Source organism: Enhydra lutris, unplaced genomic scaffold (genome assembly GCF_002288905.1).
Source record: "Enhydra lutris kenyoni isolate GAN:26980312 unplaced genomic scaffold, ASM228890v2 scaffoldscaffold34, whole genome shotgun sequence".
NCBI lineage: Eukaryota > Metazoa > Chordata > Mammalia > Carnivora > Mustelidae > Enhydra > Enhydra lutris.
In genome coordinates, this window is record NW_019154118.1 from 10,065,481 (window position 1) to 10,087,900 (window position 22,420).

Genomic DNA, 22,420 nt, shown 5'->3' on the forward strand with positions numbered 1-22,420 from the left:
CATAATTATATATCTGTGAAATGTTATTTTGCAAAAAGTGGTGAATCTAATTAAAAAAAAAAAAGATTTACTTATTTGAGAGGGTGGGGGGGCGGTGGTTGGGCAGGGTGGGAGGGCGGGGAAGGCACAGAGGGAGAGAATATCCAAGCAGACTCCCACTGAGCACAGACCCTGAAGCCTGAAGCAGGGCTCCATCTCACAAGCCATGAGATCGGGACCTAGCCAAATCCAAGAGTTGGATGCTTAACCGAATGAGCCACCCAGGTGCTCCATGATTTTAATTCCAGTAAGTTTTCATGCACCAAAAAAAGAATGAGAGATCCACATGCTTTTTGTTCCATTAAACTCCGAGAAAATATATGGGTCATTCATACTTATTTGATTCATGCTGGTCTGCCTACTGCTTCTTGTAAGCAGGTTGCTCGATGAGTAAGGCCTATTCCTGTAACTACAGGATTCTTTTTCTCCCCTTTTCTTTATATGTCCATGTTAGTCACCATATTCTCGCCAAGACTACAGACCTTTGAAAATAGTTATATGATTGGTTTATATATATAAAGAGGAAAGACAAGCAAAAAGTTGAAGAAGCTATGCTAGTATAGCCTGGTGTTTCTGAAACTTGAATCAAGCATGTTTATGCAACAATGTTACTTAATATGTAACAAACCTAAATCTAGGTATAACACTTGCTGATCTCACATGCTATCAAACAAAAATAACTTTAAAATACTTCTACATACCAATAAAACTAAGAATCAGAAAATCAAGCTAGCATTCCTTTAACCTTGGGTGATGTGGTTTAGCTGAAACTTGCTTTCCAGACAAGATTCTGATACGGACTGCTACGATTTGTTATTCTTAACCATGTGCTTTGTGATAAAACTTTGGGGCTGTCTTTTTCTATTTGAACTAACCTTTATTTATAAGTGGTCTCCATGTGGTGTGACTATCATTTTTGTTAGAATGGCTAACATTTATTGAGGACAAGCTATTCAGTAGATACTATTTTAAGTGCTCTGTATTTTTTCATTGAACACTCACAACAAATCTATGATAGAGGTACTATTATTAGCTCCACCTAACAGATGGAGAAATTGAGGCACAGTGAGATGAATTCACCTAAAGTCACAAAGCTAGCAGGTGGTGAAGTTGGACTGAGCAGTCTGTATCCATGCTCTTAACCACTTGTTTATGTTAACCCCTTTATGAATCATCAGCCCACATTTTAAAAAATGTTGACAGTTGAACTAAGTTTTTGGCAACAGTGTGATCATAAACAAATGCAATAGCAAAGACTCATAGCAACATGGGTGTTATTATGCTCATATATGTTACTTAACATGGAAAGCACATGTTTTAAAAATTCTTGCAGGTAATTCATGGTGTCCTAAGATTATAAGCACAGTGAAAAACATTTGACTTGGAAGACCCAAGGAAGACTTTACAACAGGTGTTGAAACACAAATAGTCTTATTGTCAAAGACTCAGTTCACTCAGATCTTTATATAAATGATGGTATTTATGAACTACCAACTCCTCTTAAAGGAAGTTAAGTTTGAACTGCAGAAGGAATTTACAAAGTAGAATTACTTTTTGGCAATGAAAGCAGGTAAGGATGTGGGTTACCAAAAGGAGGCCATGGAGTGTTCATTACCTAAGCCTGCCGTCACTCACCTAATGTGTAAATGGTTTAGGTACTCTTCTTAGAGATGATGAGGATGAGATGAGCTGTTTGTAATACATAATGTAAATGGGTCAAAGAAAGTAAATATGCATAGGAAGAAAGCTAAAAATAGAAAATAAGAAATCAGTGCAGGGAGTAACCCAAGTAAATACGGTTACTTCCGCTAAATATTAAAATGAGCTCTGTTATAAACTTCTGGCAACTATGGCAGAAAGGTAAATACAGTGATTTTCTCTACTTTTCAATGTCTGCTGAAGAGAGGAATACCAGGTCCTAGTTTTGAATCCTACATCTGCGTGAACGAGGCTCTGATAGAGACCTTGGATAAACTCTTACCTTGCCCTTAGTTCTCTATTCAGATAAATAGGGATGTATCACGTGTCTTTCATATACTTGTGATACACTCCCCAGACCCTCCTCCAGGAGTGAGACACTAGTCAGTCTACCCCCATCCCGCCACCCCTCCACCTCCCAACCACAGGCTGCTTGGAGCAATGACTGGCCATGGCTTCCTGGTGAATTCCAGGAAGGAAGTTCTCTTTGCCCAAGGGAGCTGTCTCTCCCAAGGTTAGGCTCCCTCTCCAGGGGCAGCCTGAATCCAGTGGCTGGCCAGTGCTGAAATACAAAGGTACAGCCTCCTTGCCCTAGGTCAGGACAACTCTGAAGGCTCATCCCAGTTCCCTTACCTCACTTTAGGTTAGCTGAGGCCTCTGTTACAACCTGTTTGTCTCCCCAACCCTGTTCAGGTCAGTCTCTCATAGGCGTTCTCAAGAGCTCTCCTTCATAAGACTGCTGCCCTGGCTCCTCAGACTGTTTCCTGGGACCCTCTCTTTTAGCATTAAAGTAAACATTAGGAATAATAAATATAAACTGCTTAGCCCAAATCTCAGCATACAGTAGGCACTGAGAAAAATGGTAGTTAATGGTTTTTACCTTCATTGCATGGGACATTGAGCCACATATGGAAAATGTTTGGTTTTTGTAGACTACATTTTTCATATGGCTATTGCTTTTAGCAAGCCTCATAAAGGTAAGAGTAAAATATAAAAATGCTACCAAATGAGCTATAGAAAGTGTTATGATTGCTTGAATTTCTTTCTAACAACTTCCTAAATAAGTTCAGGTTGCCAAAGGACAAATGCATAAACTTAAAACATGCTTATTTTCAGGGCTTTCATTGAAAAGGTATTTGTCAGCATATGAAGATGTGTTCTGTGCATGTGTTTATGATCTGTAGTTTACACCATGGAAATGCAAAAGAAAAACCCCACTTTTTGAAGTACAGTTTACCCCTGAACAACATGGGGATTAGGGACACCAACCCCTTGTGCAGTCAGAAGTCTGGGTGTAACTTTTAACTCCCCCAAAACCTAACTACTAATAACTTACTGTTGACCAGAAGACTTGCTGATAATATGAAGAGTGGATTGACATATTTTGTATATGTATTATGTACTGTATTCTTACAATAAAATAAGCTAAAGAAAAATATTAAGACAATCACAAGAAAGAGAAAATACATTTACAGTCATGTATTTGTCAAAAAAAATTCATGTATAAGTGGACCCTTGTAGTTCAAATCCGTGTTACTCGAAGTTCAACTTTAATTCAATATTTACCCTTTTAAAAACAATTGTCTGACTCTTGTCCCAGATTCAGTCAAGACTAATGCTTGTACCCAGATACCATGATGAGGGATTTCTAATAACCTCGCTTTTTAGATGATTTTGTCTACATGTCACAACCAAATATGCCAAATTTACTAAGGGAAAGAATTTGTAGTATAGATTATCTTTGCATAATAGATGGTAGTTTTTGGTAAGAAAATATGTACAAAACTTTCATGGTTCACATGAAAGGAGTAAGGTGGCTTACTGTATTTTTGGTGGGGGGAGAATTGCTCTGCACCATTTTCCTTTTAAACACTGGTCTCATTACTAGCAGAAAGTACCCTGTGTTTGGGAAGCAGTACAACGTTGTAATGCTAAAGCTGTGTGAGGTGTTTTTGTAATGTGTGTGTGTGTGTGTGTATGTGTATGCGTGTGTAGTTCTCAATTACGGACCAATTAGTGTGCAATGCAGGATGTTTGTGTGGGAGGCCTTTACAGATGAATGGTTTTCCCCTGCTATCCTAGAAATATTTTAGAGAACTCTCTGGAATATGTTTTTGGTTTTTTTTTTTTTTTTTAGTTCTCACATATTCACAAAAGTTAACATTTTAAATATCATCTGAATGTCCCTTTGAAGTTCTGCCCCAGGGTGTGAAGTACTGAGAAAAGGATTTAACAGAGATGCTAATACAGCAGCTTCAGGAGTGATGGAGGAGAGCAGGTGAAAATAACCTAATCCAGGTGAATTCTTTACCAAACAACTGATTTTCCCCCACTTAGATGGGGAGGAAGTTCTAGACAAAGAGTGGTATGTGATTGTCTTTGACGGCTGTAACTCTCTGTGGTTGTTTATGTCCAAAAGAGTTCAGTAGTTCAGGAAGCCCTAATTTTTTGACCTGTCTTGTTCTCAATAGAGCAGCACTTGAGGATTTCATGCCTAGAAGGATTCTCGTATCCCAAAGAAGCCCTTAAACATGACCACACTTCCTAGGTCCTCTTGTACGGTGTTCCTGCCAAGACGAGATACTGTATGAACACCCACATGCCTTACCTACAGTATAGGATTGAAAATGGATAGTCCGTGAACATAGTTCCTTGAGCAATGGAAGATGTGTTTTCAGCAGTTACTATTGCCCTCCTTGAGGGTTTTTTTTCTTCATAATCTGAATGGACAAGACCCTCACCTGCTAGCACGGAGAAACCTAGAAAACGTAGGGGAGCTGATGCTCACTGAGGATTAAAATCTCCTGAAGAGTCTCTCCCTCCTGAAGCCAGGACTGACCAGTTATAGACACAAAAGTGAGTCACTCGTAGCCAGAGTTGGAATGTGGCGCAAGCTGAAAAAAAATCCAATCCTGGCCAGTTCCCCACAGAGACTGGGGCTCCAGAGAGGTAAGATCTCTTGGTTTCTGGTGGTCCTTCTTCTGTCTGGCCCTATCAGAATCCAGGAAACAATTGAGTCTTTTTTTTCCTTTTCTATCTTTGACAGAACTGTACTTTATATCCTTGAATATTTTATTTATTTAATGTGTAAGGCATAAGAAATGATCAAATTTGGACAGAGGGACAGAGCCCTATTTGGTGGGTGGACCCCTCCCCCACCCAAAGGAAACCATAACAGCAAGCATGGTAGATATCGTTAAAATAGCCCTGGCCCTCTGCAGCTATTCCCTTTGTTATGAAGGGAATTTGCTTTGCTAATTATAGCCGTATCTATGTGTCATTCCCTTTTCTGCTCCCACTTTTTTCAAGGCAGAGCCTGAGCTACCTTGGATTTATTGATTCTATACATAAAATACAAAACCCTGATTATACAATGAGTTACCTGAGTTTCTCCGCTAAGAAAAAAAATTGCTCTTCTTGCAAGTGATTTACAATGTGAAAATTGCCTTAATTCATTTACTAAATAAATATATTTATTGAACCCTTATGTGATAGGCACTATTCTGGGCTCACGGAAACCGTGAACTAGGCAGACATAATTTCTACCTCCCAGAGTTTATGATCTAAGGGAATAGTTCTCTTAGGGAACATTCATATTTGCATTTGGTACCTCCCCTCCCCCCACCCAAATCCCTTTCGAAGGAATACTTACTTGTCTTGGGTCCTTGTCTCCTCAGTTGGTAAGTGAGGAAGGTGGACTACATGATTTCCGAGGTGCTTTTCCATTCAAAACATCCATAATATTTTGGAAGATGGAACCTGGTTTGCTCTTAGAGGCTTGGGCAGCTCCCCCACTCGCTGTCAATCATTGTATTATAGAAAGTTTTACCAAAGAGATTATCTGGCAAGGATGGTGATATAGACACAAAGTATCAAGTGTTCACATGACTTAAGGACAAAGTTTGAGGGTCATTCTTCTTAGTAATTAAGATACTGCTAACCATGATATGAACAATTCCAGCAGAATAATAGATCAGACTTAGTCTCATCGGGTTAAGGACTAATTAGTGTAGACATTGCCAATTTCTTTGAGACCCTTTGGTCTTTAGGCAGTATTAAAATGGGAGGATGCTAGAGCTTAGCCATTATGACTACTAAGGAAAGTAGTCAAGACTTATTACACTTGTTTCTAGATCTGTGAACTTCCCTGTTGTAAGTTGTTACCTTAGGTAATTTATCTAGCATCTGTATTGATAAGTGAATCAGATAATGAATAATCACATATTATGTGATCCAATTAATAATCAGTAAAATTTATGAATCATTTAATATTGCCTAATTACCACCTCGGAAAAAGATTTCTTCTCTAGCAGGTGGGAGAAAAGTCCTATATTTTTGTGATAAGTAAATTGATATCCTTGTATGTTTTTACTGCTAGCTATTGCTTCTTTCAAAAAGCAGGGAATTTGGCTAATTTATCTCTTAAAGGAAATATTAATGCTGCTTTATCTAAAGGAGCAGGATACGGAGCAAATTGGTTAAATTGTACTTTAACTGGTTGTCCCAATCTTTCTTGTAATACCTAATACACAAATTAAGCCTACCTTATTTTAGGGCTTCTGACTAATACCTGTTCTATTCTTTGACGGAAGAAACAACACCGTGGTATAGAGCAGCTTTTTAACCCAAGATTCTTGTATGGGCTTTCAGAGTCCATATTCCCCTTGAAATTGTATGGAACAATTTCGTATGTGCGTTTTTCTGGGGAGGGGATCTATGACCCAAAAAAGTTAAGAACCTCTGTTCTGGAGAGGAAAAGGAAAAGAGAAATTTAAGAATAGAAAGATCTTTCACTTGCCAAAACCTCCTCTGTAGCGCTAAGAAGTGGGAGAGTGTGAAAGTGTTGTATTTTTGGTCTTGGTTTTGATCTGTTGGGGTTTGGGGTTGATTTTAAAGCATTTGGGTGATTGGCAAATGCACTTGCCAGATTTTGATGGACAACCTAAAAAAAATAGGTAGTAAAACTTCTGCAGGCCCCCAGATGGATTTCACCTTGAGAGACTTCCTAATCATTAGTTACAGTTCTGTGTAATAGACATGCATTTGTAGTAATATATGCTATACTTATATCTCTCTTACTGTATGAAGAAATGTGTTTATTTGCTTATGTCTCCTGTTTCGGGGTTTGTTTGTTTGTTTGTTTGTTTTCCCCACCTTTTGTGCTCCCAGTAAGCAACTAAAACAAATTAAAGAACTTTTGAGTTTCTCTAAAAGATACTGGAAGAAACTCAGTGGTTTTGTTGTTGCCTCATTAACTAAGAGCAGCTTGCTGTAACAGTTGTACTACAGCAATAACTTTTTAAAAAAGATTTTATTTATTTATTTATTTATTTATTTGAGAGAGAGAGTGAGCACAAGGTGGGTGGGGGTGGGTAGGGAGGTGTAAGGGAGCAGACTCCCCACTGAGCAGGGAGCCCAATGTGGGGCTTGATCCCAGGACCCTCAGGTCATGACTTGAGCCAAAGGCAGACGCTTAACCCACTGAGCCACCCAGGTGCCCTAAAGCAGTAGCTTTAAAGGAAGAAGGTAGATGTATTTCACAAAGACCTTTTTGCTTCAAAACTCATGTGTGCTTAGGCCTAGGTATTGTTTTTAACACTTTTATAAACGATTAGTTTGGCGATTTGCCCCCAGGATGATTTCCCCTATCTTTTGTGGAATAGAACATGTGATTTTTAAGACTCTGACTGCAAATAAGTATGTTCTTTATGTAACCATTTGGGTTTAAAACATCTCAAATTTATCCTATTTAGTTGCCAGAGGGTTAAGTCAACTATGTAATCCATTTCTAGTGTTCCCAGTTCCACAACTACATTTGAAAATCTGTTTCACTGCTTGTGTTTTCTTATAACATTGTTTCCTGCTATTACAACTAAGCTGTCCTGCCTCGCAGTTTGACTTTTTCATCCGACATCTTAGATGGATCATGCCAGTGTTTCCTAAACGACACATTTATGTGGCTATTATGCCTTATTTCCATTCCTCCTTATTACAGACCCTGTCCCACCTGTGGTCAGTTCGGTTAGAACAGTGGTTTTGTCATGGTGATTATTTTATGATTGTATGAAATGGGGCAAATTTTGAGACAATGATTGAGCCAGTAGCAGAATTGGTTGGCATATGCCCATATGATTATTTAGTTTGCTTCCTGCTTTGCTATAGCAGGGAAGAATTCAATTCCTCCCACTTCCTGAAAGTCAAAGGAGGAATTGGAGGACACAGAAGTGAAAGACACCTTATTTTTTACCCCCAAAGTAGCTCATGTGATGTCAGGAAGGGCTTTGATGAAACCACTGGCCCTACTTATAGATCTTATTTTCCAAGCCTTTCATTATTTTATTTGCCCTTTTCTGAACTCTACAATTTCCCTCTCTTGTAGCTGGTTCGATGCCCAGAACTGAATGCTGTGCTCCAGCTGTGGCCTCACCGGTGCTGAATAGAGAGGAAGAGCCACCTTCATAGCTTACATGTGATTCCTCTGCTTATACAACCCAATACTGGATTTACTTACTTTGGCAAGATAGCTGCATTGTGCACTGTATTTAATGTTACGTGTACTGTAACCCTGGGTCTTTCTCTGCATTGCTGCCGTTAAACCCCCAATCCTGCCAATCTAGAACTCCTGCCTTTGTTTACCCGCACCCCCTCCCCCATAGACCCTTCTTACATTCATCCACAATGAATGTCATCTTTATTCTCTCATTTCCTTTCACTCCAGTCTTAAACTTTGGCGAAACTTTCCCTCTGTCTATAAATTATCGGTTGTCAGCCATCTTACTTTCCTCCCTGCTTTGGTAATGGGACAATCTTTCAAGCCTTTTCTCTGGTTCTTTTCCTGTTGGAGTCATTAACCACTTGGCGTTTCTTCCAAACCGAATACCTCCAGACTCTTCTGATTTGACCACCTGATCAAGTTGTTACCTCTCCTTTAGTTCTTCTTTCCAGATTTTCTTGACTCCTCCTGACCTCTATCCCTCTGACTTCGTTCAAGATACAGTATCTCACTCCTCTTCCCCAGAGGGGAGATTGTATATTGATTTACCAGGAAATTTCTAGTAATAAGGAAAGTGTTACTCTTCTCCATTGTGAATAGACTGGTCTTTAATAATTTTAAGCAAATTCTTTCCCTGCCCCTACCCCCTCCCCGAGATCATAATTTAAAAAAAAAAAAAATGTTAGAGGTTAATTTTCCATACATTTCTAAGACTAGTGAGCTAAAGAAAGAAGGAAGGGCAGTGAGGTGGGTATTTGCGTTGGGTAGGAAATGGCCTTCAAGAAAGCTAAACTGAGATTCTTGTTGGGTTTGGCATGGCTGTCTGAAATGGGAGGTGAGACTTTGTTTTTCCTAGATTCTGGAGCATTCTCTTAATCTCGGATTTAGAGTAGGTTTTTAAGTTGGCTTATTTAGGACTGTTGACACAGACACACAGTTATTTAATTGCCTGCTTTGGTTCATCATTTAGAGTGTGGGAAGTGTAACTTTTTCTGATTGGAAGGTCTCCATATGCTCCTTTTATCCATTTCTAAAGTCCCTGCAGTTACACTGAATTCCAGTGTCTCCTGTAGTGGTGGTCAAGTTCATGTTTGAGTTCTCACCTTTTTTTTTTTTCTATCTTAGTTGATGTGTCCCTATTCAAACAGCCTCTCCTTGGATCTGTGGATCTTTTACTGAACACAGAAGGTACCTCTTATGTGTACTTATGTCTTGAGAGAGTTAAAGTCAATCTGGAAATCTTTTTAACATTATTTCAACATATCAAATTCCTATCGTATGGATTTATGAATTACCAAACCTTTTTCCTGCAGGCCCCTGATAGATATTTTACATATCAGCACATTACACTATTAAAGTGTATTACAGAAGTACACTATGAAGAAAGAGGTGGCAAGATCTCAGCCTTTTTTGATGAAATATAGAATGTATCCTGACTATTCTTCGGTCTCTAAAATCATTAGATATTACTAGTTTCCTTATTCACAGTTACATAAGCCAAGTAAAATTGTCAGCTCAATTTGGTGGTTTCAAAAAAAGCCAGTCTTTTCTGTGGTTTCCTGTCATGTATATAGTCAATGATTGGTGGCTTTGCTTTATGCTCATATCACATCCTGAGAAGGCTGGCACCTTTCTTCAAAGGAACATCAGTTTTATTCCTTGACTTCTGAAATAACCCTCAGTGACAGATCCCACTGGGCTCTTCTGTGTGCTGCATGCTTTTCTCTAGGCAGCCAGTAAGGAGTGAGTGGTGGCATCTCCATTTATGGCCTTGGAAGGGTGAAAGGGACATGGCCGGGACTCTCCATGTACGGTCCTTGGAGGAGTTGAAAAGAGTGGTTGGGATGTTCTTGGAGGCAGAAACTAGACATTGTGAGATAAAAATAAATTGGCAAGGAGATGTTTGCAATTCAAATTCCAATCCCTGCAAGGAGGGCAGAGGGCACTGGGAAAGGGGAGTATATAGAAAGTCAAATGAGATCTGCTGCAGGCATTTGTCTCCTTCCATTGGAAGGGTTGCCCTGTGACACATTTCCCAAGTTCCTGCCCGATTTTTCTCTAGAAAGTTCTTTGTTATGTAGTTGTGACTATCTTTTACAAAGAGAAAGAGAGGGAACACTTTTAAAGAGTGTATTAATCAGAAACCTCAGTTCTTTAAGGCATCGTTGGAGGCACCAGAAGAGATTTCTAGAAAGTTGGGGGGGGAGAAGCAGGTGTGTATGCAGGGGGTAGGCTGGCTGGTTTTCTGACAGGAGCCTGCTAACTGCTCTGTTTATGTCTGAGGAAGATCATCCTGTGTGTCCTGCTTGGATTATTCCTTTTGCCCATCTGGATTTCTGGTCTCAAAGGACAGATCTGCAAAGTATTTGACGGTGTCTTGTCGTTTGTCAACTGTGATTTAAAGATGCGGAACTTTCATGCAGGTTCTGTAAAGATTATTAAGAGTTGTTTCAGTTTGGTGAGAATATGTGATATATTGGCTTATGGAAAGTAATCTCACATTTAGGAGAAACCTACAGTCTGGCTAACATGTATACATTAAGTCTGAGGTGAACGGGTTTTGTAGAGTTGTGTCAGAAAGTATTTGAGAGCCATCAGGGAAAAAGGGTCTTGTCTCTCTCAAGAAAATTCTGAGTGAAATCCAGTCAAGGAGAAGAGAGCTTCGAAGGAACAAAAGCAGCAGAGATGGGATAGACACTGGATAGCACTGAACTAAATGTGGATGCTGGGACTAAGTCCTTGATTTATCCTTTAAAACATGTAAGACAGAGTTAAAGAAGCAGGGCGAATGATTGGAAGTATGCATTGAAAGACCATAAGAAAATGGAAGTGTTGTGCAAGATAATAAAATTGTCCGAGTTTTCTCTGTGGACTCACATAGTGATTTTTATTTGCTGTGTGGCACAAGGCAGAGAAGGAAGTAAGATGATACCCTGTCCACCTCACTTCCCTCCCCGCCCCCCCCAAAAGGAAATTATTGGCCTTCTTTGTTGGTTTTAGCTGGCAATTTGTGTTGGTTGAATTGATGAGTATTGGCTAATCTTTCGATGTAGGAATGAGTGTATTGTTTCTGGATGGTTGGTGTTTGAGACTGGGGATCTGTAGCATAATCCGTTTGACCTCTTTCAAATTTTAGCAACCTCCCTAAAGATAGAGTAAGTTAGTTAAGGACTATGGACTTCGTAAGTAATATGTTTTACTAGCTGATTCATTTAGACAATTGTTTTGACCCTGTTTTCCTTCTTAGGAGTAAGGAAGGTTATATTCTTTGCTTTGGGAAATTCTTCTTTCTGTCCTCCCTTCCCTCACTTTTTCCAAATTCTGGGCACAATAGCAGCTCTTTTCTCTTCTGTGGCAGGTGTGCATCCTATTGGCTGGCTGGTATTTCTTGTTTTCTTTTTTTTTTTTCTTATTCTTTTTAAAGGGGGGGTGGGGGTATAAAAATATATGTATGGGGTACATGCAATAATGTTGTAATGTTTCTTGTTGTTTAATGGATGATTAATTGCAAAATAATTGTTTGAATTATAACATGTTTGAGTAAATGCTAAATTAGTTTTTTTTTCTAATATAATAATGAATTTGAAATCTAGCATTCCTGTAACAATGTGTCTATGTTTGTCTGTCTGTGTCTGTCTAATAGTAATTAATATCTGTGGTCCGTACCTGGAAGAGGAAGTACAGCTTTAAAGGAATAACAAAAGACTTTGTGTCTTAGACCCTTCGCAGGTGTTACAGTCGGGTGAAAGAACATGGTGTTGGGAAAAGAAAGAGCAGTTACACATTTGAACAGTTGGAACAGGTGTTTGGTCAGGGAGGATGGGATGCTCAGCCCTGCCAGCCTGTACTTATTAACAGTAGTGGCTTGTACCAGGAGCTGGAGTCAGATGGCAGCACTATGGAGGACTATTCACAGGAGGACTGGGGAAACCACAGTCAGGATCTCCATGGCTATCCAACAGATCAGGAATTGGGTAAGAAAGCCAATACGTATGATATTTAACATGTGTGTGTGTGTGTGTGTGTGTGTGTGTGTGTGTGTGTGTGTGTGTTTACCCCTTCATATGTGCACACACCCTTAGTAGCTGTCCTAGCCTCTGGTGCTGCTCCCATTGTCCACACGAGGCACACGGCCAGCCTCCTTGGGGCAACGTGGGCATCGTTGTTTTGGCCCTAAATTTCCAGCTAGAGCTTGGTGTGAGTCATTTGGATGCGGCTACGAACAAAATTCCTAAAGATGCAGAATTCCTAATCAGGGACAAGTGAAATCCTATGCAATTGAAAATATCCTGCATCTCCTGAGTTCTAAGACAGCTGCCAGGAGTGTTAACTCTTGGTGCAACTTCTCTGGACATGACTATCTTTTCCTTGCTTTATCCCAAATACTTTTCTGTTTATGAATTGGAAAAGGTCCCCAGCCAGACTTTAGTCTGAACAACAACAACAACAAAAGAGAAGACTCAGTTTACATTGAAAGAGCTGATGTTTGAATTTTATCAGTGATCATACTCCTTCAGAATTCACTAAGGATCCCAACCAAGCAGTAGCTGGAATGATTTAGATTAGCATTAAAAATGGAAAACAAAACTCTTGGCCATTGGTTTCAAACTGGGATGGCCTAATTGAAAAAGAGGTATATGTAGTTGTTTTTGCAACAATTGCTCCAGTTTGGACTTTCATAATTTGGAAGTCCAAACCCAGTGTCCGGTGCAGGCAGTGTGGTTCAGTAACAAGTTGTGTGATGAGTGTTCACTTCTAAGTAAACGTTCTGACTCCCCAGTGAGCTGCTCAGGCAGCCTCCAAGGAAGCGTAAGTAGGATTGGCACTGTAAATGTGCTTCCTTAGCTCACGATAAAAGTCCACAGGCCCGCTGTTACAGAATTCCTGATGATAGAGAAATGCTAATTTCAAAAGAAAAAGGATTAAATGCTAATATCTCTTACAAATGCTACATTTTTTTAATCTCTCAAATATTGGAAGGGAAAAGGAGAGAAGAAAGAGGCTATAAAACTATAAGATGAACACAATGTGAGAAACTTAAAGATTGGGAGACTAAAAAGGGCCGATGCCAAGTGATCGCTACCCTTTAATTTCTAAATGGTAATAAGGTCTAAATGGCTCTGGCATCCCATTACTCGGGTTTTGCCCTAGAGAGTTAAGTTCCACCCAAACCTTTGGGAAAAAATAACATGCAGAGTATATTGATCGTGATATTGGGGGAATAATTGCTCTGTAAAACCTACATAGAAAATCTGAGTAGGAGAGAATTTTTCATTCTCGTTTCTTTAAAAATCATGTTTGCCGTGAAATTAAGCTTTAAGCTCCTAGCTAGAAATCCACTGGTGACCTTGAAGAATTTTATACTTGTAGAGCTGGTTTCTGATCTTGCATATAAATGTATGCATCTCATTATATAAGAGTTATATTTATAAATCTGGCATTGGACAGTGTTTGACACTAGAATTACAGCCTTGCATTCAAAGTATGAAATGAACAGTAAACACAGTTACTTCTCTACCTAAATGTATGCTACTTAGAAAAATATAATTTGTTTCAAAAACCTTGCTTTTCAGATGAAATACCTCTCACAAAGAGAACATTAAAAATAAAGCAAGAATCTTCTGAAGAGGCACAGTAAGTAGATGCTTCTTTCTACAAAGTATATTAACCTAAATTTAATGACCGTTGGGAAGACATAGAAAGTCACTGCTGTCATTAGACGTGTATGGAAAATACAGCCATACCATTGAGGGAGCAGTTGTATTCACAGTGTCTCATCTGTTTAGCTTACGTTTGCCAGTAGTTAATCTACATTGGGAATTTTGTATATGACATGAAGAAATAAATGTGTTAACACAAAAACAAGTGTGTTGATGGTGTTTGCCTGTACTCGAATGTGGCTATGTAGGTGTTTCATTACGGTACAGAGATGACTTACAGGGCCCTGAGTTAATCTGGGGTTGGCTGCGATGCCAGAAAGGCTAGAGGGGCACTTGCATGCCTTATGATATTACTCTGCGGGGATCAAGAACAAGCTCCTAGGTGGCCTTTTTATCCATTTGGAAAAGAAAGACATTGACAGACGAAAGATGGAATCCCAGGCTGGGGTCCTTCTGTTGGCTACGTCACCTGAGTTCAGTTCTCTCTTCTGTAAGGAGACCACAGGACTCTGAGTTTCAGTGATGCTATGTTTGTAGTTCTTTTATTTATTTATTTTTAAAGATTTTATTTATTTATTTGACAGAGAGAGAGACAGCAAGAGAGGGAACACAAGCAAGGGGAGTGGGAGAGGGAGAAGCAGGCTTCCTGCTGAGCAAGCAGCCCAATGTGGGGCTCGATCCCAGAACCCTGGGATCATGACCTGAGCGGAAGGCAGACGCTTAATGGCTGAGCCACCCAGGCGTCCCTGTGGTTCTTTTAATTAACTTTAAGGAAGTCCCTCACTAAATCTATGAAATAAATATATTAAAAGATCAATTTAGGAGGAAAGTAGAGGAACGCCATTTTTTTTTTCAATCTGGTCATCCGGAAACCCTGATAGCACCCATTTTTTTCCTTCTGCACTTCATTGTGCGCATGCGAGCTTGATATTTGAGGGGACGGTGGACAAAGGGGGAACAGGCGAGATGGAAAGAGCTGTGATAAGCAACAAGCAATATAAAAAGGAAACTTGTTTTCACTGAGCCAACCACCACTACCATCACCCACTTTGCAAATGCTCCCGTCTTTTTTCAGAGTATCTGTAGAACAAAAGAATTCCCAGTATCAGCTGCTCCCCTTTCGGGGGAAAGGGTAAAAGTTTAGGGATCAAGAATTATTTCTCAAAATTATAACCACTCCCCATGCCTCAACAAAGAAGTTTATGACTCAAGTCAGTAAGCTTGAGGCTGTTTCTTGTTGGGAAGTAGATCTGTTTTCCAGTTGGGACATCAGAATGTCCCAAAGGAAGGGAAACTCTGATGATGAATATTTTTTAAAAATGCATTATTACTAGTCCATCCCTTCAGGCCCTGAGTCTCCAAAAAGGCCATCGTCTCTCCTTTACCAAAATGTCCCGTCTCTCCCTTTCAACTGCTTGGGACCTTGAGGAGAGGCCCAGGTGACCTAACTGGAGATGAACTCAGATCTCACAGAATGGGTGTCCCTACCATCTGCACTTTTCCCGTGGTTGGAATTTCAGAAATCAGGAACTAAAATAGACACTTCTCTGGAGCCATTTAAATAACTGGGTCTCATTTTTACTGTGCTCCGTAGTTTTGAAAATGTGTTGAGTTTTAGGCCCAGGGATCTCCAGACAGACATCAGATCAGCAGGTTCCGTAGAAACGGACCGCTTTGCTGCCTCTGCTCCAGGTTTTAGCTCACACAGTGAGAAGCTTTAAAGTGGTTCCTAATAGGCCATTTATTTTCCAGTGCAAGTTTCCTCAGAACTATTCCTTATGGATGACTTAAGGCTAAGACAATGCTGAATAAAATAACTTCATCTGGGCATTGGATGTTTTTTTCTCCAAGTATAAGTGGGATGAGCCTAAGATAGCGGACATAGTGTGTAGTTAAAACGTACCAACCTTCAGGACGCCTGGGTGGCTCAGTTGGTTAAGCAACTGCCTTCGGCTCAGGTCATGATCCTGGGTTCCTGAGATGGAGCCCCGTGTCAGGCTCCCTGATCCTTGGGGGGCCTGCTTCTCTCTCTCCCTATGCCTGCTGCTCCCCTTGCTTGGGCTTTCTCTCTGTGTCAAATAAATAAATAAATAATCTTAAAAAAAAAAACCTCTCAAAAAAAAAAAATATATATATATGCGCCATCCTTCATCCATAAAGTAGAGTCACCTAACCTGCTCATTTAGTTGGCAGTTTTTTGCCAAGTGCCTACTTCATGGCAGGCACTGGGATGTTGATCAGTGAGCAGAATCGATGATAATCTCTGCCCTCCACCATCCCAACTCCTTAGCCTGGTCCTTGAGATCATTGTAGCATTTCAAAAGAGGACAAGGAAGCATGGTGGCTGTATACGAGAGCTTTTCTTTCAGCATTCATGCAGACACACGGTCCTCTATCTTTACCTCCTGAGCACCAAGCTGAGTATGACTGATCACTGAGTGCCTTTGTGTACTCTGAGAAGGAGCAGTTCTCCAGCAATGCAGTGATTTTATCGAGATGGCCACTCCAGTACTTGAGAATTTCTGTGACAAACTAAAGAGTGGAAGATAAGTCTAGGGCAGTCTCTGCTTCGAGAAGCAGCAGGCGACAAAATCTTAGCATTTTGTCATCTTGCAGAGAAAGCCAAAGAGAGTAAGAGGACAGACTGAGAATGAGTACGTGGGAGGTTCCCCAGTTTGTTCCCCAAACTCTTCCCCTAGAAGATACAAGGATTTAATAGGAAACTTTCAAGCATTGTCTCCTTCCAAGAAGCTATACACCCTCTTCTCTTTGCCTGCATTTGATCGTACATAAGGGTGGTCGTTGAGTATTTTTGTAGCTTAAACCTATGACCGATGTAGACTGTAATAGATTGTTATTAAGTTAACATTTAACAGACTTCCATCTTTCAATGTCAAAGTCTTTGCCATACCTGAGAAACAAACTTGTAATTACATATGCTCATATATAGTGCATGAATTATAATAAAGTATCAGTTACGGTTTTAGGAGTTAAGCAGCATTTGAAACAAAAACTTCCCAGCACATTCAGCCTTACTCTGTTAACTCTCCAAATCCAAATTGAAATAATTTCTATACTTTTGCTCCCCTTTAGCAATAGTCCCCATTCATTTTTCCCTTCTAAGCTTGATGTAGACTTTTTCCATCTGAATTCTCAGATCTTAATTCTGTGCTTAACTGACAATTCTTCGACATTTGGGAGTAGTATGAGTTTCAGACAACCAGAAGAAAATACCGTTTTGTTTCTGCATCAGGCCATTAGACATAATTGGTTGTACATTTCCTACAGCAAACACATATGGGCCAAAATTACTGAACTCTAAGAACTTCCAGGTTAGAAATTAAGCTCTTCATTATTTTAAGTGATGCAGGATGCCATTTTGAATAGAGCACCCTTCGCCTGCCTTTGGTATTAGATTGGAAAGCCGTTCTATGCATTATAATAGCCACTTTATAAACCAGCCAGAGAAAGAGAGATACTATATGATTTCACTCATCTGTGGAATTTAAGAATTGAAACAAGCAAAGGGAAAAGAGAGAGACAAAGCAAGAAACAGACTCTTTAACTATAGAGAACAAACTGATGACTCCCAGAGGGGGAAATGGGGGCCAGGGATGGAGGAGTGCACCTGTCGTGAGGAGCACTGGGTGTCGTGTGGAGGTGTTGAGCCCCAGGATGGTACGTCTGAAACCAATATAACACTGTGCGTTCACTATACTGGAATTGATTAATAAATTAAAAAATTCTAAATTCTTGATTTGGGTTTCTAAAACCCCAGGGGCTTACATATCAATAGTTACTAAGTTTAATATAGCCAGACTATAGAAGTAATGGAAAGCACTTTATCATTAATTGCTAGAAATTTCCTAGGAAAGAGTGTTTCTCAGATTTTAATACTATGTTCATCTTGGCCTGCACTGTCCAGTACGGTAGCCACTAGTCACATGTGGCTATTTATTTATTTATAAGTTTTTATTTATTTATTTGACAGAGAAAGAGACTGTGATAGAGGGAGCACCAGAACGGGGAGTGGGCAGAGAAAGAAGCAGGCTTCCTACTGAGCAGGGAGCCCAATACGGGGCTTGTTCCCAGAACTCTGGGATCGTGACCTGAGCTGAAGGCAGAGGCTCAATGCCTGAGCCACCCAGGTGCCCTGACATGGCTATTTAAACATAATTTCAAATTATGACTAAAAATTTCATATGTCACTCACACTGGTCACATCTTAAGTGCTAATGGCCACCATATTGGACAGCACAGATGAGAACACTTGCATCATTGCAGAACGTGCTGGTGCACCATGCTGAGCTAGACACCTGAAGAATTTGACCTTGTATTTCTCTTTCTAGGAAGAGAGACATCATGCAAAATATCGTCCAGATTTTGGAATCAGTACAATTGAAATGGGAACTGTTTCAGAGCTGGACGGACTTTTCAAGGCTTCATCTTTCTAACAAACTGGCCATTTTTGGAATCGGTTATAACACCCGTTGGAAAGAGGATATTCGTTACCATTATGCTGAGATCAGCTCCCAGGTGCCCCTCGGCAAGCGACTGCGGGAATACTTCAACTCCGAGAAGCCCGAGGGACGGATCATTATGACCCGCGTGCAGAAAATGAACTGGAAAAATGTTTACTACAAGTTTTTAGAGATCACCATTAGTGAAGCTCGGTGCTTGGAGCTGCACATGGAGATTGACTGGATACCCATTGCCCATTCCAAACCAACCGGGGGGAATGTGGTTCAGTATTTATTACCGGGAGGCATTCCCAAAAGTCCAGGCCTTTATGCCATTGGCTACGAAGAATGTATGGAGAGGCCCCCGTCTCCACACCTGGAGCGACATTCTCTGGACCCGGGAAAGGAGGGCCGGGTTGACTTGGAGACCCTCTCGGCGCAAGCCTCGTTACAGGTGGAAATCGAGCCCACCCGAATAATCTATTGCTACCTCGGGATTGCTGAGGTCAGGACTCTCCAGCAATGCTTATTTTTACATTTCCAAGCAAATACCAAAACCTTCAGCAAAGATTGGGTTGGTATTAATGGGTTTTTGTCCCAGAACTGTATTGTGGATCCCGGAGTCTCCCCCAAATCTATCTATATCAAATTCGTAGAAGTAGAGAGGGATTTTCTTTCCGCCGGCTCTTTAGTTGAGTGCCTGGAAAAAGCCATTGGATACCCCTTAAAATTTAACAACTGAACGTCATCCTTCATAAGGATTTGGGCTCTTACCTCCCTTCTCTACTCACTCTGCATTCCCAAGACTGCCCCCTTATCCAGATGCTGCCATCAGACTCTTCACGGAAACTCGTTCCACAGTCGGGCCAGTACAACTTCAACTGAATTATACCAGACTTTGGGCAGAAAAAACAGACCTCACCTGAAAATGCTCATTTTGAGCAAACAAGATTCACAGCGAACTTGCATGGTGGGTCAGCTGTTCTTTTTTTAAAAACAAAAAGACAATTTTTAAATGGATTTTAGAGCCCTATTATAAACAAATGTAGGTACATTCCATATTGGACAAAACTTACACTTTGAGTTTCATATGAAATTGAAAAATTGTATTTTTTTCACAATGTTTCATTTTTACACATCTCTATGTCTCTATATAAGTATTATTTACAACCCTGAATAAATAAGCAATAGATAATGGCAAGTTAAATCGCGAGTCACAGTAAATAAGACTGTTTTTCAATATCACCCTTAGCTACTATTGTATATAATTTAGAGTTTCATTTTTTTCACCAGCCAAGTGTTTTGCTATTCCCAATCAGTGTTGCCTGCAAAGACCTTTGTTTCTGTGATGTACCAACTTTACGGTTGTGTTGCCATTTGAACTTTTTAAAAAAAAATTATTAAAGTAATTCTTGGCCTCTTGGAGCACTGTTTGAGCTTTTTTGTAGCAGGGCGTAGGCACACCGGTGGTATGACCTATGCAGACTTCGCTGCTCACAACATACAGAACAAAGGGAGCAGGATATCTTCACTCTCTGCACCCCGCTGACCAATGTCATTATTTGTCAGAGCACCAAAGTCACTGGATGTTACATTTTATATTTCTTTTTGAAAAATGGGATATTCTTTCTGACCCTACGTACGTGAATTTGCAAGAGATTCTCCTTCTTCATCTTAACGCTCAGTCGGCAGGGGCCACTCTCTCAAAGAGTATAAGTGGGGAATTATTGTCATCATGCTGTTTATAAAACAGAAAATATAACAGAAACATCCAAAAACTTTTTTTAAGTGATCCACAATAAAGCTTCCTATCTGTCCATTAGGAAGGCAGCTATCCCATTTAGACCTTTCAGGGATTTCTTGGCATCAACTAACCAACACTCCACTTAGAGGTTAGCTTGGCTAACAGCTAGTTTACTGGAAGGGCAGGCAAAGATTACTTTGGTTTCATGGCCGGGACTTGTTAGCTTGATGGTGTATCTTCAATGATTCCCCAACATGTCTCAGGTGCTCTCCTTTAGATGGACTGCAAATCCAGGTAAGAGCTATAATTTCACCCATCTTTTTTATACTATTGAAGATAAAATTGCATATTGATAAAAAAAAAAATAGTCGTCTTCTTCCTACAACCCGAATGGCCTTAAATCAGTGATTTTCTCATCCTGATACCTCTTGGTTGGCTGACGCTTATATTCTGATGGCTAGAGAGCTTATAATCAATGGGATGAGTTTTATTAATGTCTTATTTAATGTATTTTAGTCTAAGTTTAAGGAGTTGGCTGTTTTCTGATATGAGCTGCTAAAAATGGATGCTAGTTGGGGCCTCTGGCTGGCTCACTTGGTAGAACATGTGACTCTCGATCTCAGGGTTGTGAGTTCACGTTCCACATTGGGTGTAGAGCTTACTTAATAAAACAAACAAACAAAAATATAAGTGGATGCTAGTTCAGGGAGAATATAAATATTCTTGGAATTTAAGTGTAGCACCTCTTTTCTCTGGGCACAGTTGACAGGTATGGGCCTTAGGAAATTCTCATGACTTTGCTCTTCTTTGGAACTTGGAATTACAGACATAAAGGCTGAGGCTCCATTGACCATCTTTCAGCAGTAATTTCTTAACATTTAGTGCTAAGTGCTACAGGAAAAAGCATTACCAGGAGTAGCATATGGCATCCCCCAAACTTTGCCGCCAACCAAACCCAAAACCAACATGCTTCATGCATTTTTTTCTATCCCGCTTTCTGTTGCTGTTGAGTTACTTAAGCTGGGGGACCATTTAGTGAGGGTATTTTGGATCTACCCAACATTACTGAGAAGGGGGCATTACTAGAGCACCGTGGGCAGCATGGAGAAGAGGACCAAGGCTGGCTGGATCCAAGAACCAGTGTGTTTTTACCACTCAGCGTGGGATGAGTGAGAGTAGGGGCAAGAGGACAAAACAGCACTGGGAAATGGAAGCTTGGAAAGGAAAGAAAGCAGCTTGCTGATAACTGAATATCCAGTTTCTCTGGCCAGAACAATCTTGAGGAGAGGGTAGCAGGGTATCATGTAACTAATTTGAGCATTATTAAAGATAAAAAAAAACAACAACAACATGGACCTTAATGAAGCCTTAGAACTGAGTCAGGGGGGATGGAGACACTATGTTCATGCTTTGAGAAATGAGATGAAGTACGATCGGAAGAAACACTAGTGACCTGCCTGTCTCCTAACATAGGAAACCATGAACTTAGCTCTCTCATTCAATCCGTTTATGGAAGCAGTCCCCAGGCCACTCATGGGTTATCTGCGAACATTCTCATTTTACACAAGGGTAGACAGCAGTGTTCATCCTAAAAGGCATCCTGGCAAAAACTTTCAGAAAGGAACGGAGCCACTCTGCTAATTTCTGTCACTTTGACTGACCCGGGGTCAGTGGAAAGAAGTGGTTGGAATAGGAGTTAGAATGGGAGATCTTTTGTTTGGGGCGAGGGCATTGAAAGAGTCCTAACGGGATGGCCCCTGTGTTACATGGAGAAGATATTATTTGGGATCTACTTTCCAAAGAAGTTAGCTACAGAGAGTAAGAAAATGTGTGTGTGTGTGTGTGTGTGTGTGTGTGTGTACAGAGAGTGAATATATAGCACTTGGTAGGAGTGAGCACAGCCCATGTAATTAGATGCTTCGGTGTTCCTGGGATACAACCAAGAGACTTGGTACTACCTTTCTTGGAAGGAGTTACCGATGTGGGATAACTTAACCCTAGTCTGGAAATGAAGGAGGAATGTTTACAGGAGGTGGTTTGCAGCGTAAACTAAAGGAAAATTTGAATGTGACAGAATAGAAAAACTAAACCAACAGCCCCCAAGTACACACCCCCCCCCTCTCTCCTTGACAATCCAAGTTTGCAGGCCCTTGCATAAGGGTATGAGATTAGCAGTTATCTGTTTCTGTTGCCTTTGCTGCCTCTCAGCTGCTAAGTATTGGATTCCAGGGTTGCATGAGCGGTCTAGTGTTTGCATAGGCATTTCTCGAAGCCACTGCATGGCAGGTATTTGAAGAGCAGTCAGGCAAGTCACACGAGGCAGAGG

General features: G+C 40.4%; 1 protein-coding gene across 7 annotated transcripts in view; it reads left to right on the forward strand.

Moving 5' to 3' along the window:
• LOC111153736 (Myb/SANT DNA binding domain containing 2) overlaps window positions 1–19,776 on the forward strand; it is a 31,602-nt gene extending 11,826 nt beyond the window's left edge. Inside the window, exons 1-4 of one of the 7 annotated variants that reach the window (XM_022512934.1) lie at window positions 7,200–8,206; window positions 11,949–12,204; window positions 13,804–13,864; window positions 18,240–19,776. In XM_022512934.1, coding sequence (XP_022368642.1) covers window positions 12,129–12,204; window positions 13,804–13,864; window positions 18,240–19,092 — 990 coding nt within the window. In that variant the 5' untranslated portion in view covers window positions 7,200–8,206; window positions 11,949–12,128 and the 3' untranslated portion in view covers window positions 19,093–19,776. Of the gene's footprint in view, window positions 1–7,199; window positions 12,205–13,803; window positions 13,865–18,239 lie in introns of those variants that run through there. The other 6 variants (XM_022512932.1, XM_022512933.1, XM_022512935.1 and 3 more) reach the window with 6 other exon arrangements.
• Window positions 19,777–22,420: the final 2,644 nt, after the last annotated feature.